Here is a 17,631-nt window from a genome sequence, read left to right as displayed (position 1 = left end):
ATATAGTAAATACTTTCCCTAAGAGAATAACCAAGCTAGACTTTGTGCTTTAAAAACACATGGCTACAAACCTCTGCAAGCTGTTTCTGTAACTCTGCTATCTTCTGTTCATAGATCATTTTTCTGTCAGATACAATGGCCATTAGGTTAAATCGAATTTCCCCTTCACTATACCTAGAAGAAAGTTATTTTAAAATTTATAATGTAATAAAGAACTGTGAAACCTACTGTTAAGATAATCTGTTGTGATTACCTCATGATTCTCTGGGGCAATTAAAAATCTACCAATTGGCTAATAATAAAAATTGATACTTTTAAAAAAGCCTTCATATATGAAAGATAATTGCAGGCTCCCCAAAATTAACTAAATCTAATCAATCACAAATATTTTTAAATGTTCTAAAGTATTACCCTGCTTAAAACATCTGCAACAACAAATCTGAAATAACAAATATTTTTATCAATTTCCCTACTTTAAAAGAAATATAGCAACTCATTTACTTACGATCTTAGAAAAAGCAAAGACCCCACATTTTTTGGATTAATTATACTGGCAGCTTGACAGTAATACTCCGCACCATACAATTTTTTTGGCAAGTCATGATACAGTTTCTTTTAATAAACATACTTTACATTTTTATTTATGTTTTATATTATATATTTACATAATATTTTCTTAATATGTAATTATATCCTGTAGTAAAATTTATGAATGCTGTTTGATTTTCACTATTCTGATACCAATGATACACCTCTGACCCAAAGCTTCCTCATGGTTGGGACTGATATTAAAAATATTATCCATAACATTATGTGAGTAGCACTCAATCAGGAAGAAAATATATAGAAAATGTAGGATCATTTTTTTCATTCATTCATCCCTAAGACTTTGTCATACATAGTTTTCTAATTGGAAAGAATATGGCCCAATATAACAATTGTGCTTTGAATTATGCAAAAAATGCTTTTTAAATGCTATTTGTGGAACTTTCATGTCCCTATCCCTCCCATTAAATACAACTAAAAAATCCTAGACATCATATATTTAAAAAAAAAAAAGAAGAAAGGTCAGACAAAGTGCCTCACACCTATAATCCTAGCATTCTGGGAGGCCAAAGTGGGTGGATTCCTTGAGCTTAGGAGTTTGAGACCATCCTGTGCAAGAGCAAGAACTCTGTCTCTACTAAAAATTGAAAAACTAGCAAGCATTGTGGCAGTTGTCTATAGTCCCAGTTACTCAGGAGGTTGAGGCAACAGGATCACTTGAGCCCAGACGTTTGAGGTTGCTTGTAGCAACAGAGTGAAGATAAATAAATAAATAAACAAACAAATAAAAGAAAGGAAAAGAGAGAGAGAGAAATCCTGAAAGTTGGATAAAAGGCAGACAAGTTAGGAAACTCAGGACCCAAGAATGAAACAATAGTTGAGTTCCCTATAGTTCTCTTTCTGCCTCATATATCCCGGACTTGGAGCTAAAGAAACCAGCAACCCAGAACTATCAACAGGCAAAGAAAAAAATGACCCCAAAAAGTCTGCTATCTCTAGCCAGACTGAGAGGGGTAGCAGCCTCAAAAGACAGAAAACTTTCAAACAATCACTCTTTTATAGTGATTTACATGACTAAAAAATCTACGACTCCACCTTCTCCATACAAGCAAAAGCAGAGTGGAGCGTACAGACCTCCGACCTTACCAGGCTTTAACTTGGCCAGGCACAGTGGTTCACGCCTGTAAATCCTAGCACTTGGGAGGCTGAGGTGGGTGGATTGCCTGAGCTCACAGGTTCAAGACCAGCCTGAGCCAGAGTGAGACCTCGTCTCTAAAAATAGCCAGGTGTTGTGGTGGGCATCTGTAGTCCCAGCTACTCAGGAGGCTGAAGCAAGAGAATCGCTTGAGCCCAAGAGTTTGAGTTGCTGTGAGCTATGAAGCCACGGTACTCTACCACGGGCGACAAAGTGAGACCCTGTCTCAAAAAAAGAAAAGAAACAAAAAGGCACCTATGTTGGTATTTCAAAAGGTTGAGCAAGTTTATCCCTACCAGTTGGTAATAATAACATTCATTAGCGGTATCCAAGAATACCAAATGGAATCAGTGGAGAACAATAATGAGGCACTGCTACCCCTCTCAGTCACAGTGGTATCGGTAAAAACCCTGCTGGGGGCTGAAACTTCCACCCCCGTCCAGCAATAAAAAGGAACTTCATTCCACCTCAGAAGTCAGTGGTCTATTAGGGAACCTAGACTTCTATTCCCACACCTGGAACTAATGAGGCAATACCTCCAATTTACCCTGCCAGAGCCGTGTCCATAAAAACCAACCAAAACAGAAATTAAATAAGATCCAGTTTTATCATATAACATGTTTAGGTTTCTATCAATAATGCCTCATTGTATTAAAAAACCATGAAAATCTGAACTTGAATGAAAAAGACACTTGATAGTAAAATGACAGATAATTAGAATTATCGGACAAAGATTTTAAAAGACTTTATAAAAATTATTCAATGAATAAATATAAACACATTGAAAACAAATGAAAAATTTCAAGTCTCAGCAAAGAAACAGAAGATATAAAAAAGAACTGAATGGAATTTTTACAACTGAAATGTATAATAACCAAAATAAAAAAAAAATTTAGTGAGCTGAATGATGGGCTCAATAGTAGCACGAAGGAGACAGAGGAGGAATGAGTAAACTGGAAGACAAAACCACAGACATTACCCAATCTGAATGGAGATAAGAAGAAAATAGAGTGAAGAAAAAATTAATAGTCCCTCAAAGACCTGTGGGATTACAAACAAGGATCTATCACTTAAGTTCTTAGAGTCCAGGAAGAGGAGGAAAAGGACAATGAGGTTGAAAAAGTATGCTAGGGGGCGGCACCTGTGGCTCAAAAGGGGTAGGGCGCGGGCCCCATATGCCGGAGGTGGTGGGTTCAAACCCAGCCCCGGCCACAAACTGCAAAAATAAAAAGAAAAATGAAAACATATGCTAGGATGCAGGGGCTAAAAACTTCCCTAATTCAACAAGACACAAACCTACAAATTTAATAAGGTGGGTAAACTTCAAACAAGATAAACTTTTAAAAATTTACTCCAAGATATATCACAGTCCAACTTCTGAAAAATAAAGAGGAAGAAAAAAATCTTGAGAGCAGCATTAGAAAAATATCATAACTACAGAGGCAAACAATCCAAGTGACAATATCAGAAAGCAGAAAGGCAAGAAGGTAGTGGCATAACATTTTTCAAATGCTAAAAGACAAGACTTTTAACTCAGACTTCTATGTCCAGTAAAAATATCCTTCTAAAAAAAAAAAAAAAAAATATATATATATATATATATATACACACATATATATGTATATATATCCTTCTAGAATGAAAGGAAAATCAAGATATTCTCAGATGAAGAAAAACTAGAAACCTGTTGACAGGGGATCCACCATAAAGAATGGCTAACTAAAGGCTTCTAAACAGAAAAGAAATGATAAACAGAGTCTTGGAACATCAGCAAGGAAGAACAATGGCAAGAATAAAAATATAGGTACACATAGTACTTTTTTCTTCTCTTTTAAGTTTTCTAAATTATGTTTCATGATTGAAACAAAAATTATAATAATATCTAATATGGCCCAAAAATATACATAGAAGAATCATTTTTAAAAAGCCATACAAAGAATACACTCAAAAGCACCACAATAAATAAAAATGGAATTCTGAAAAATGTTCAAGTAACTCACAGGAAGGCGAGAGAAGGAAAATACAGAAATTTTTTTAAAAACTGAGAACAGAAAAAATGAAATGGCAGGATTAAATTATAACGTAAAAGAAATTATATTAAATGTACACTTAATCTCGTATGTAACTTTGTAAATCTACTACATTCGATTTAAATGGTTGAAATATACCAAATAAAAGACAGAAGATTGCCAGAGTGAATTATAAAACATGACTCAATACATGTTGCCTACAAGAAACTCAAATATAATACAAATAAGCTGAAAATAAAAGTAAAGAAAAAAATTTTACAGCAAAGAAAATTACAATAGTCAGAGAGGGACATTACATAATAAATAGCTAATATCATATATATACACACATCAAAGAATAGAACTAGAAAATGTGTAAAGCAAACAATAGGAAAAATTGATAGGAAAATAGATAAATTCAAAAATTTCCCTTTTGCGAATGACATGACTGTCTATCCAGAAAATGCCATGAAATCTGGGTGAGTTCAGCTAGGCCAAAGGATACAAAGTAGGACAGGGAAAAATTCAACTGTATTTCTATACATTAGCAATGATCACATTGAAACAAAAAAAGAAAACAATATTATTTATAATATCACTCAAAAGAATATAAAATGTTTGGGTATAGATCAAATGAAACATGTACAGGATTTGGATGCTAAAAACTAGAAGATGCTAAAAACTAGAAAATGCTGATGAAATAAATCAGAGAAAAGATAAGTAAACGGAGAGACTTACCATGTTTATACATTGGAAAACTCAGCATAGTAAAGAGAGCAGTTCTCATATTAATATAAACATTTGACACAGTTCTTATGAAAATCCCAATAAGGATTTGTATAGATAGAGAGAAGGTATATGAAAATTTACATGGGAAGGCAGGAAGCTATTTCTACTATAGCTAAAAAAATTTTCATGAATAAAGTGGGAGACATCAGACTACCTAATTTCAAGGTTTACAGCATACAATCAAGACCACATAGTACTGGCAGAGGGAAAATAGATCAATGAATAGAACAGTAAACCCAGAAACACACCCACACAAATATGCCCAAGGATTTTTTTTACAAAGATTTAAGAGCAATTTAGCATAGGAAGACTAGCCTTCAACAACTGATGTGAGAGCAATTAAACATGCATAAGCAAAAAAATGAACCTTGACTTAAATTGTCACACCATGTACAAAAATTCACTCAAAACAGATCACAGCCTTAAATGTAAAATGTTAAACTAATTTTTAGAGAAAAGGAGAAAAACATTGGCAGGTAGGGCCAAATAAAGAATTCTTAGACTTGACAACAAGAACACAATTCACCTTTAGCTCTATAAGAGACCACAATGAGAGCACAGGGGATGGGCTATAGACTGGGAGGAATACTGCGCACAACATGTCTGATGAAGAACAATGTAAAGAACTCCGGGGCTCAAAAAAGACGAATAATCCAATTAGAAAAAGGGCAAAAGGCATGAAAAGTTCAAAATTAATAGTAATTACAGAAATGCAGACTAAAGCCACAATGAAATATCACCACACACAAAATTGTAAAAAATTGTGACATCATCAAATGCTAAAAAGGATGCAAAAAATACATTGCTGGTAGAGATGTAAAATGGTATAGCCACCCTGAAAAAAGAGTTTAGTAGTTTCTTAAAAAAACTAAACATGAATTTACCATACAACCCAGCAATGATACTTTTAGGCATTTATCCCAGAGAAATAAAAACATATATGTTCACACAAAAATCAGTATAAAAATTGTTATTGCAGCTTTGTTCATAATTGCCCCTCCCAAAAAATCAAAACAATCCAGATGTCTATTAATGGGTAAATAAGCAAAAAACCTGATATATCCACATCACAGAATATTACCCATCAATAAAAAAGGAAATAACTACTGATACACTTAACAACCTGGATTAATCTCCAGAGAATTATGCTGAGTAAAAAAAGCAAATGTAAAAATGTTACATATCACCTGATTCCATTTATATAACATTCTTTAAGTGGCAAAAATTATAAAACCAGGAATTAAAGAGTGAGGGAAAGGGAGAGATAGCAAGAGAGGGAAGTGTTTGTGGCTATAAAAGGGCAACATGAAGGATCCTTATGGTAATCAAATTTTGCTGTATCTTTACTGTAATAATGCAAATATCCTGGCTATGATATACTACAATTTTGTAAGATGCTATCATTGCAAGGTAAAGAATACATATGATTTCTCTGTTTTACATCTTACAACTAAATGCATACAATTTTCTGAAAACAAATATATATCAAAACAAAAAGTTTAAGTTAATATAAAAATCCTCAAAAAATAAAATAGAACTCCACAAAATGTGTTACAAGTATCTAACAGTACAAAAATGTCTAGCTTGATAGAGATCTGCATATTTAACTTCTCTAAGATAAAAAGACATACTACTATGTGAAATTTAGAGATTTTCTGAATGCATTAAGCTAATCAAAAGTAGATATTTAATATACACATCGTTAAAATGACAATAAAAATTAAAACAATGCTTAAAAACCAGAATGTATAGCTAGTCATATAAACTTGAAATAAATATGAAAAAGCAGTACCTCTCACACTTCAATTATCTGTATGGTTTCTTTAGTTTTTACCATACCTACTTATTTAGTTAATATTTTTTATAAAGGGACTTCTGATGTTTAGCCTTCTCCTAGGGAATCTTATTTAGCATATAAAACTCACACTTTAGTTTTTTTTTTAAATCAGAGATTACCTACAGATAGGGTAGAGAGAGAGTCTTATGATTTAGTTTCATATGCTAATTATATTTCTTCGATTTCCCATCAAAATAGATAGATACATAACTTTTGAAACAAAAATATCCAAAAAAACCCCAGAATATTATGCCAACAAAATTAGGTAAACATTTACTTCTGTATTCTTTTTTCTATCACCGGCCTTACTGCACTGATCCAATCATCTTGATTACATGCACCTAGAAAGAAATTTAAAAACAGTTAAAACAAATAAAAATAAGAAAAATCAAAATTATTTCAAAGTTCACAAAAATATTTTTAACATACATCTTAGCAAATTCAGGACAGTAGAAAGTATTTTAACAGAACAATATTAACTTCAATTCTTATCTTCTGGTAATGGTTGCAGAAAAGAGTATTATCATAATCAGCATTGCCATATATTACTATGTCACTTGGCAGGTGGTAAGCAAATGTTTGAGAAAGAAACAAATATGGGCTTTACCTCATCTAAACTAACAACCCTATGCAATCAAAAATAACTACCCTCATTTTACAGATGATGAAACTGAAGGCTGGCTAGACACAAAGGCTCATGCTTACCATTCCAGCACTTTGGGAGGCCAAGACGGGAGGTTTGCTGGATGCCAAGGGGAAGGGAGACGGTAGGTTAGGGTGAAGGGAGGGTAATGGGTGGGGCCACACCTACGGTGCATCTTAGAATGGGTACAGGCGAAACTTACTAAAGGCAGAATACAAATGTCTACATACAATAACTAAGAAAATGCCATGAAGGCTACGTTGAACAGTTTGATGAGAATATTTCAGATTTTATATGAAACCAGCACATTGTACCCCTCCCATTGCACAAATGTACACAGCTATGATTTAACAATAAAATAAATAAATAAATACAAAAAAAAAAAAGAATTAGAGACCAGCCTGAGCAAGAGGGAGACTGCCATCTGTACAAAAATCAGAAAAGTTGCCTGGCATGGTGGCTCACGCCCGTTATCCTTAGCACTCTGGGAGGCCAAGGCGGGTGGACTGCCTGAGCTCAGGAGTTTGAGACCAGCCCTGAGCCAAGGTGAGATCCTGTCTCTAAAAACAGCCAGGCATTGTGGGCTGTAGTCCCAGCTACTTGGGAGGCTGAGGCAAGAGAATCACTTGATCCCAAGAGTTTGAGGTTGCTGTGAGTTATGATACCATAGGACTGTACTGAGGGTGACTAAAGTAAGACTGTCTTGCAAAAAAAAAAATCAGAAAAATTTGCTAGATGTGGTGGAGCATGCATGTAGTCCCAGCTACTTAGGATGCTGGAGTAGGAGGATTGCTTGAGCCCAGGAGTTTGAGGTTTGTAGTAAGGTATGACGATAACACTGCACTCTATCCAGGGCAATAGAGCTAGACCATGTCACAAAAAAAGGAAAGCAACAAAAACAAAAACTGAAAGCCAAGAAAAGCCAGCCTGCATGTTAGTGGAAAAATAAGGATTCAACTCATCTGATTCCCCACAATCATAACTGTAAAATAAAATATTGAAATGTACTTATAATTCAAAACCAGTTTTACCCAGTTATTTTAATCCTCTTTTTCATCAGAAGTTACAGCATAGCCACCAGCTAGCTGTATAGCAAATCTGACTGTTCTAGTGTACCTCTTACTTCCTTTATATTTATTTTACAGTTCTAATGAATAAAAAAAGTCTGACTGGATAGAAGCCAACAGATAAATGCAGCGATGAGATGAACTACCAAACTAAAAAACTTAGCATCTACAAAATGGAAAAAATATTCTATTAATTTTTTATAACAGACATAGAAAAGTATTTTTAGAGGTAGCATGTGATCTGCATTGGATAAGCCACTGGTTATTAAATATGAGCCATGGCAAAAACTATAAACAAAATGAGCCTATGTTAAAATTTTTTTAAATCTAAAAGTTAGTTTTAGGCCAAGCGCAATGGCTCCTAACTATAATTCCAACACTCTGGGAGGCCTAGGTGAGCTGATTGCTTGAGCTCAGGAGTTCGAGACTAGCCTGAGCAAGAGCTAGACCCCATTTCTAAAAAATAGTCGGGTGTTGTGGTGGGCACCTGTAGTCCCAGCTACTTGGGAAACTGAGGCAGGAAAATTGCTTAAGCCCAAGAGTTTGAGGTTGCTATGAGCTGTAATGCCACACCACTCTACCGAGGGCAACAAAGTGAGACTCTGTCTCCAAAAAATAAATTAATTAATTAAAAACTAGTTTTATGAACCATATATAATATTAGACTCAACTTAAAAGTTTTGTTGGATTTCAGATCTAATTTTTTTTTTTTTTTTTAGAGACAGAGTTTCACTTTATCACCCTCGGCAGAGTGCCATGGCATCACAGCCCCCAGCAACCTTCAACTCCTGGGTATAGGTGATTCTTCTGTCTCAGCCTCCCAAGTAGCTGGGACTACAGGCGCCCGCCACAACGCCCGGCTATTTTTTTGTTGCAATTTGGCCGGGGCTGGGCCCGAACCCACCACCCTCAGTATATGGGGCCGGCACCCCACTCACTGAGCCACAAGCGCTGCACCAGATCTAATTTTTTAAAAAGAGAAAATTTAATGGGGACAAAATAAGGAGTTAATTTTTTTTTTTTTTTTTGGTGTGGGCCTCTTTTCTTCAGTAATATTTCAGAGCCATAAATTATCAATGGTTCTCAACAACTATTATCATTTTTGCTCATGGTTAGAGACAAGATGGAATCAGGATAAATCTAATCTTAGACACAAAGGATAGCACATTGAAGCACTACCTAAATAGAAACTTAAAAAAAAAAAACACAAAACTTGATTGCAAAACAATAAAGTCCTCATATTTAATGACCCAATTCCAAATAAAACTATTTTAATACAGATAAGAAATATTTCCTATCCCTTATCACGCCCATAATCCTAGCACTCTGGGAGGCCAACGCAGGTGGATTGCCTGAGTTCAGGAGTTTGAGACCAGCCCTGAGCCAAGGTGAGACCCTGTCTCTAAAAACAGCCGGCTAAAAATGACAAGAATAACTTTTTAAGTTCGCTAAGAGTAGTTTTTAAAAGTTAAATGGAAAATAAAATATAAATTATGCAATCTATGGGTAAAAAATTTTTCTCTTTTAGAAAAATCAAAAGCTTCAACTGAACTATAATAGTCAACTTGTCATCCCCATATGCTATTTAATTACACAAAATATTGATGATTTAAGGTCTTCATGATTCTTAACACCTTGTAGTCATTTGTACCTCCAAACTTTAAGAAGCATTGTAGCTACAATGAAGGTAAATAACCAACATTTTTTTCCCTTGTCAAAAGTGAAATACCAGGAATAGGAACTGCATTACCTAAATCAATCGGTCCTTCTCTTAATCCATCTAATTCATACAGTCTTCCATTAACAGGAACATAACTGACAAAATGAAAAGCATCTTCTTCTTTTGCTGATGTTTTTGTATCAAATTCAAACATTTGTTGTCTATATTAAAGAAAAGAATAGTGAGACAAAGAAGCAAAGAAAGAAACAGTACTTACTTAATATAAAGTCTCTTTACCTGGCAAAACTGTTGTGTACTTGGCGAATCACATCTGAATTGCTCAGTGCCAAGCCTTTCATCTAAAATAATTTTTTAAAATAGCCTATTAAAATAAGAACTATCACAAACAGGACAATTTAGGATTAAAAAGAATGTACTCACAGCTGCATCAAAACTTTGTGAAAATTCTTTAAACTCTGATAATGTCTCTCCTAAATGGACATCTTGATGAGTACAGTTCAACAACACACTTACTATGGCTTGAGTAGCACAAGCATTATTAATTACCTATAAAACACAAAAGTGAAGATATCAATTAATTTTTTAAAAAAAGTTTTTAACTGGTGACAATGACCAAAAAAATCTGAATCAAGTTAACAGATTTCGAATTTTATCTCACATAGTTTTAGCATAAATATAATAAACATGTTTAATTTCTATTCTAATCTATTTTCAGGAGTTTACTATAATTCTGGAGTTGAAGATTCTAGGAAAACAAATAAACCAAATGAACTCATAACATTAGTGAAAACCAATCCAGTTAGAATAACAAGACCCATCTTCTGGATCTAAGATGTAACTGATTAAGCCCACAGAACTTGCCTCCCTCTCGTATTCACCTTCTACACTCATTTCTAACACCCCAGATTCACCTCATATTTTAGTACCTAGCACAAGCTTCAACTCACCTATGTGGCATTTGGAGAAATTCTGTAACAACTCATGTTAGTTTCTACCCTCATCTAAATTCCCAAAAAGGGTATACATTGTCCACCTATTTTTTCACTCAATTATGTATAGTCTTTATAGTGCTATCACCTGTCAGTTAACTGTTCATCTAACAAATTATGTGGACCTTACATTCTACTCAGAGGAGAAAACATTTAGATAGCACTTACTATGTGCCAGGTACTTTTCTAGGCACTTCACATGTATTATTTCTTTTAATCCTCTCAACAACCTATGAAGAAGGAGTAATATTATTATCCTCATTTTACATTTGTAAAAGCTGAGGCACAAATAAGTTAAGTAACTTGCCCAAAGGCACACAGCTAAGCAAGAGGCAGTTAGTCTGGTTCTAGAATTTGTGCAGTTGGCCATCATGCTAGGCTGGGTCTGTATACATGTAATACATGTGATCTCTCCAATAAGTTTATAAACTATTATAAACAATTCCTTCCATACTCCCTCTAGCACCTACAGTACAGAGATGTGTGTGGACATCAGCAAGGTTAGTAACAGAGTTAAATGATTTTTTAAAATATAGCTTAGTCCCACTACTATATTTTGTTATATTATAATTAAACACCATTTTCCTTTTTTTGATATATTCATTTTCTTTTTTTTTGTGGTTTTTGGCCGGGGCTAGGTTTGAACCCGCCACCTCTGGCATATGGGACCGGCGCCCTACTCCTTGAGCCACAGGCGCCGCCCTAAACACCATTTTCTAATTAGTCTTTCCAATAATGCTAATTAGCTTATGAATTTACATTTTAGTAAACTGTTTTTATGCTGACCGATTTCAAAAGAAAATATTTCAATTATTTTCCCTCTTTAATTCTTATAGTTCTCTACTTTTTATGTTGCCGGAGCCTTTTGAGGTCTTATAAACATCCACCAGTTATTGAATTTTTGACTGCAGGTATGTTTGAGAAACTCCTTGATAAGACTGCATTCTCCATTAGGGAACATTCTCTTACTCTCAATTCTCAGCAAATATAAATAATACCATTACAGTTTTGTAATTCCTTTTTTTTTTTTTTTTTTTTTTTTGTAGAGACAGAGTCTCACTGTACCGCCCTCGGGTAGAGTGCCGTGGCGTCACATGGCTCACAGCAACCTCCAACTCCTGGGCTTAAGCGATTCTCTTGCCTCAGCCTCCGGAGTAGCTGGGACTACAGGCGCCCGCCACAACGCCCGGCTATTTTTTGGTTGCAGTTTGGCCGGGGCTGAGGTTTGAACCCGCCACCCTCGGCATATGGGGCCGGCGCCCTACTCACTGAGCCACAGGCGCCGCCCTGTAATTCCTCTTTTTAAGTATTTTGTGTTCAACACTGTCTTATAATTGATGAATTAGGGAAAGTCACAGAAGATTTCTAATCCAATTAGCATTGCTGCTGATTTCTATAAATATGCATTTTGATCTGAATTTGGATGAAAATTCTTCATACTAAAGAAGAGTCAATAAATGTTAACTGACATTTACTGCTCCCTTCTCTTGAGCTAAAATTATCTAAGGTGAATTTACCTGGGAATAGGGATTATAGGAGTAAAATCAGGGGAAGTTAAAATTTATACTTATTCATACATTCTTTCAAAATCATGACACAGTGGTGAGGCCACAGTAGAGAACACTATCAAACATTTCTAGGATCTAAGAAATGCAAACCTGTAATTGAATACTTTAGTAATTTTTTTAAAGAAGTAAAAAAAACTCCTGTAGTTACTGCTATTTCTCTTTTGGTGTCAATAACAATTTACATTGTCCATGATATACCACATTTTGTGTGTATGTAAAGAATAGTAATTACAATGCATGTTGGTATAAGAGCAACTCTTCAAGTTTTAAAATGAGTTTAGTGCCATTAAGTGGTTATGCTATAAACAGTACAAAATTAGCAAAAAAAAAAAAAAAAAGACAAAAAATGCATAGCTATTCATTCAAATATTTTCCAAACACCTACTATGTGTCAATCACTGTGAAAAAGACTAGACAAACAATGAACAAGAAAGATGTGGTCCTTGTCCTCACAAAACTCACATTAAAAAAAAATCACCTTGGGCAGCGCCTATGGCTCAGTTGGTGGCCGACGCTGGCCCAATATACCAAGGGTGACGGGTTCAAACCCGGCCCCGGCTGAACTGCAACCAAAAAATAGCTGGGCGTTGTGGCGGGCGCCTGTAATCCCAGCTACTCGGGAGGCTGAGGCAAGAGAATCGCTTAAGCCCAGGAGTTGGAGGTGGCTGTGAGCTGTGTGATGACACAGCACTCTACCAAGGGCCATAAACTGAGACTCTGTCTCTACAAAAAAAAAAAAGAAATCTCCAAAAAAAAATCACCTTATAGACATCCATTTGAAAGAAGTTTAACTTGTCATGCAAAAAACTACTACAGTATAAATTATTTACACAGTCCTTAACTTTTCAAACCTTTCCCTTATCCTGAATGTTGTATTTTATACTCTTGGTTTTAACATATTTTTAGATAAAGCAGTAGAGTTCAATAATACAAATAAGGCTAACTAACATAGGGGTTCCCAAGTAGGGCTGGCCCAGAACCTTAAGAATTTAGTTTGAATTTCTTTGATGGGTATAAATTATTTTCTTTTCATAGCATATACAAAAGAATGAAGTAGATGCTCAGAGGCATAATACAAAAGCACCTTAAAGTATTGCATATATAAATTATACCCAACCTTCACTGAATCACAAATAATAAAATTTTAATCTTATTAATAGTCAAAGAAAAAAGGTTGAGAATGTAACTGTAGGTTCTTCCTAAAGGAAAAGTGGTACTGTAAAAGATATAAGATATAATGCCATGCTCATGAAGAATTTGGAAAGAAATATACACACACAAAAAAGATGAACAACAGAAAATTAAAATCGTAAAGGAAGGAATTATTTTAGACTGGAATATCAGAGGTTTCTCTATGAAATTTTAAAAGGGCTTTGAAAATTTAGTAGGACCTAGAGAATAGTGAAGGAAATTCATTCTAAGAAGTGAGAAGAGTGTGAACAAAGGAATAAATTAAGATTGCATATTCAAGAGATAATGAGCATATTGGCTTGTATTAGAATAGTTATAGTCACAGCAGGTGTCATTCTTTTACCTTGCATATCATCAGCCTTGAGAAATTAGGAGTTTTCTCTAAGACTTAAGAAATTTTGCATAAGAAAAAAATAATAAAAATAGTGCTTCACAAGAATCCAATATACTCAATTCTGATATGAGGACAACTGATGCTATTACATAGTGGGAGGTGGGGAAATGGGTGAGTAGAGAGAGGGAAAGAGGGAGAGGGGATGGGGGGTCACAGTGTGTGACACACCTCTTGGGGGCAGGGAAACAATTGTAAGTGGGACGTTACCTAACAAATGCAAGCAGTGTAACCTAGTTCTTTGTATCCTCAATGCTTCCCCAATAATAAAAATAAAATAAATAAAAATAATAAAAAGTGCTTCAGAAAATTTCAGTTTAAGTCAATTTACAAGAAGGACTGAAGGGAGGTGGAAATCAAAATAAGATCTGCTGAGTTTCTACCCTAAAGAAAGTATGAAATAATATACTATGGTAGAGTAATAAAATAATAAAATCACTTTCACACAACTATGCAAGTAAGAAACCTAGGAGTCAGGAACATAATTAAAAATAAAATAAACTTACAAAGAATAGGGAATACTAACAACCATATGTAACAATTTTGAAAACTTAAGCTGTAGAAAAGAAATCTTAAAAAAATATATCTTATCAGAACCAACTCAAGAAAAAATAAACATTATGACTACTCTTTTAACTATTAAATGGAAGCAGTAGTTAAAAATATTCTCACAAAGAAAATACCAGGCCTAAACAGTTTTACAGGCCAATTGTACCTTCAGTCTAGATCCCTTAATTTTACATAAATTCTTCGAGACAATAAAAAAATGCAAAAATTCCAATTTATTTCATGAAGCCAGCATAACACATATTAAAACTAGTCAAAGTCATTATAAGAAAGGAAAATTAAGGCACATTTCATTCATAATTACAAATGCAAACATTTTAAATGAAATATTACTGTATTTAATCCAACAGTGCATAAAAGAGAATATATCATGACCAACTAGGCTCATCCAACTATGGAAGAATAAAATAAGGAAAATTCATAACTTCATAATTAATTAAAAGGGGCAATATAAATATGATCACCTCAATAGAAGCAAAAAATCATTTACTAAAATTTAACATTATTTCATAAAAAGACACTTACTGATTAGTAATAGAACTTCCTTACCTGAAAAAGAATATCCAAAAAAGAGAAAGAAAAAAAAAACTGGAGTAAATGGGGAAATGGTAGAAGTATTCCCTTCAAAGTTACAAATAGTTTTATTGAAGGGCTGAGCCAATCAATGAGATAAGAAAAATAAATTAGAACCAAAAGGATTAGAAAGGAGGAATTGAAATTGTCATTATTTGTAGATAATATAGTCATTTTGAGTGAATCCCTCCTCATCCCCTGTAAAAAGCCCAACAAACAAATTATTACAGATAACAACAGTTAAGCAGGATGGCTAAAAGTAATATTTTTTCACCAACAGCAACACCTAGAAAATGTAATGTAAGACAATTTACAATAACAGTAAATATCAAGGAACTAGAAGTAAATCTGACAAGATGTACTTATATTAAAGACATCAAAGAACAGAAATAGAGAGACACTCTATGTTTGTGACTTAATATCATGAAGATATTATAATAATCATCCACCCCCAATTGATATATACATTCAAGGCTATTCCAGTCAAAACTCCAATAGAATTTTGTATACAGCTTGATGATTCTGAAATTTACATGAAGAACACAAGGCCAAGAATAGCAAGGATATTTCTGAAAAAGACCAAGGAAGAAATCTATTAGATACCAGAACTTACAAAGAAGTGAATGGAATTAAGACAGTTCAATAAATGAGTCTATAAAAAATAGTAATCCACAGGCAAAAAGATAAAACTGAACCTTTACCTCACACAATATGCCAAAATCAACTCCTGGTGAATTAATGACATAGATCTCAAGAATAAAAGTGTAAAGATGTAAATAAATATCTTTTAAAATTTTCAGATACATAATAATTTCTTAAACAAGATGCAAAAAGTATTGACTCTAAAGCATAAAATTTTATTCATCAAAAGACACCTCAAAGAAAATGAAACAACAGGTGCCAACTTGGAGAAACAGCGTCAAGATTACATAAACAACTCCCACAAATTTGAAAGAAAAGCACATTAACACCATCAAAAAATAGCGTAAATAAGAATCTCATAGAGAAGTATATGTGGCCACTAAGCACATGAAGAGGATTTCAGTATGATTAGAGATCAGGGAGATATAAGCCATGATAACAATGAAGAAGCATTTTAGAACCACCTGGATGCCAAAAATTAAAAAGCCTAATTAATAATAGCATGCTTTGGAACATGCGATTTGTAACAATTCTTACACATTTCCTGTGGGAGTACAACTTGGAACAGTTCAGAAAACATTTTGATGTTTTCTCCTAAAGTTGAATGTTTACATATTAGATGAAGTAGTCATTGCAATTCTAGGTATATATTAGGAGAAATTAACATAACTAAAGTAGGAAACGTATAAAAATGTTTGTAACAGCACAACGCACAGGAATTCAAATGTAAAACCCAAATGATAATCTACAGAAGAATAAGTAAACCAGTGTATGTTTACGCAACTGATATTACACAGCATGCAAAATAAATGAACTATCATAATGAATCTTAATAATACAATATTAAGTGAAAAAAGTTAGTCTCTCAAAATTATATAGATCTTATTAAGTTAAAATTTTATAGACACATACCTACTACACAACTACACATTAAAGGTGTTAATACTTTACCTTGTCAGTACTATTCAGATCTGTTCACATCTATCTCTACTTTCAGTTTTTTATTCTCTTTCCCGAGGACTTGTGCAAAAACTTCCTGTTATCCCCTATTATCTACTCTTATGTCCTACACACTTAATTTTCAAATGCATTCCCAACACAGTAGCCAAAATGATCTCTTCTAAATGAAAATCTGATCATGCCACCCTTCTTAAAATACTTCACTAACTTTCTGTTTTTCTAAGGATACAGACACAAGTCTCAATCACAACCTAAAATACCCTGTATGATCTGACTTGTCTGCAGATTTATGTCTAGTTCCTTGATCTCTACTATTGTCTTCAATTACATTTTGTAAATATTTGCTGTTGGTACAAAGAATTGCAATTCACTACAAAGAACAACAGGCTGATAGTTGTTCTCCAATATCTATCTTCTCCTTCTTACATAGGATTAGAGTACTCAAATTATCTGGGCCTATGCCCACCTGGAATGAAGACAATTTTCCCACTTGCCTTTGCCTAGCAATCATTTTGGAACATCAAGCAATGTTTGGAATAGAAGACATGTGCAAAGGAACAAACCAAAAGAGTCTGCAACCTTAATAATTCTTGAATAGGGAAAAATAAAAACCCACCCAACTATTTCTTATAAACTATTGCTTTTCTACACCTAACTGTGCCTATCCTAATACACAGCCTAATATTCAAGCTTCAAACATGATGACATCTCCCCTTTGCTCTCTACACCTCAGCTACGTTGGCCTTCTTCTAGTACCTTTTACTAATCCTATTCATTTTTTCTATAAAGCTGTTATTAATTTAGAACGATCTTTAACACCTCTCTTCCCTAGTTAATACCTACTTAACCTTTAGATTTCACCTAAACTATCATTTACCTAGAGAAACTTCCTCAGAATTCTGTAACAAGGTCAAGTCCCATTTTTATGTGTTCAGTAAAGAACTTAAGCTTACCCAAGGAAAAATCGGGCCTTTGCCCTTGGC

General features: G+C 34.1%; 1 protein-coding gene across 3 annotated transcripts in view; it reads right to left on the bottom strand.

Annotated features, from left to right (window-relative positions):
* Positions 1–17,631, bottom strand: part of UCHL5 (ubiquitin C-terminal hydrolase L5) — a 50,745-nt gene that overhangs the window by 14,015 nt on the left and 19,099 nt on the right. For 2 of the 3 annotated variants that reach the window (XM_053605467.1, XM_053605468.1), the window contains exons 4-8: positions 10,188–10,313; positions 10,044–10,105; positions 9,837–9,967; positions 6,654–6,717; positions 72–174 (exon numbers count right to left, since the gene is read on the bottom strand). In XM_053605467.1, coding sequence (XP_053461442.1) covers positions 72–174; positions 6,654–6,717; positions 9,837–9,967; positions 10,044–10,105; positions 10,188–10,313 — 486 coding nt within the window. Of the gene's footprint in view, positions 1–71; positions 175–6,653; positions 6,718–9,836; positions 9,968–10,043; positions 10,106–10,187; positions 10,314–10,924; positions 10,987–17,631 lie in introns of all 3 variants that reach the window. The other variant, XM_053605469.1, reaches the window with a different exon arrangement.

Source organism: Nycticebus coucang, chromosome 10 (assembly GCF_027406575.1).
Source record: "Nycticebus coucang isolate mNycCou1 chromosome 10, mNycCou1.pri, whole genome shotgun sequence".
Classification (NCBI taxonomy): domain Eukaryota; kingdom Metazoa; phylum Chordata; class Mammalia; order Primates; family Lorisidae; genus Nycticebus; species Nycticebus coucang.
The sequence above is the reverse complement of the archived record's forward strand: the minus strand, read 5'-3'. Positions and strand labels throughout refer to the sequence as shown.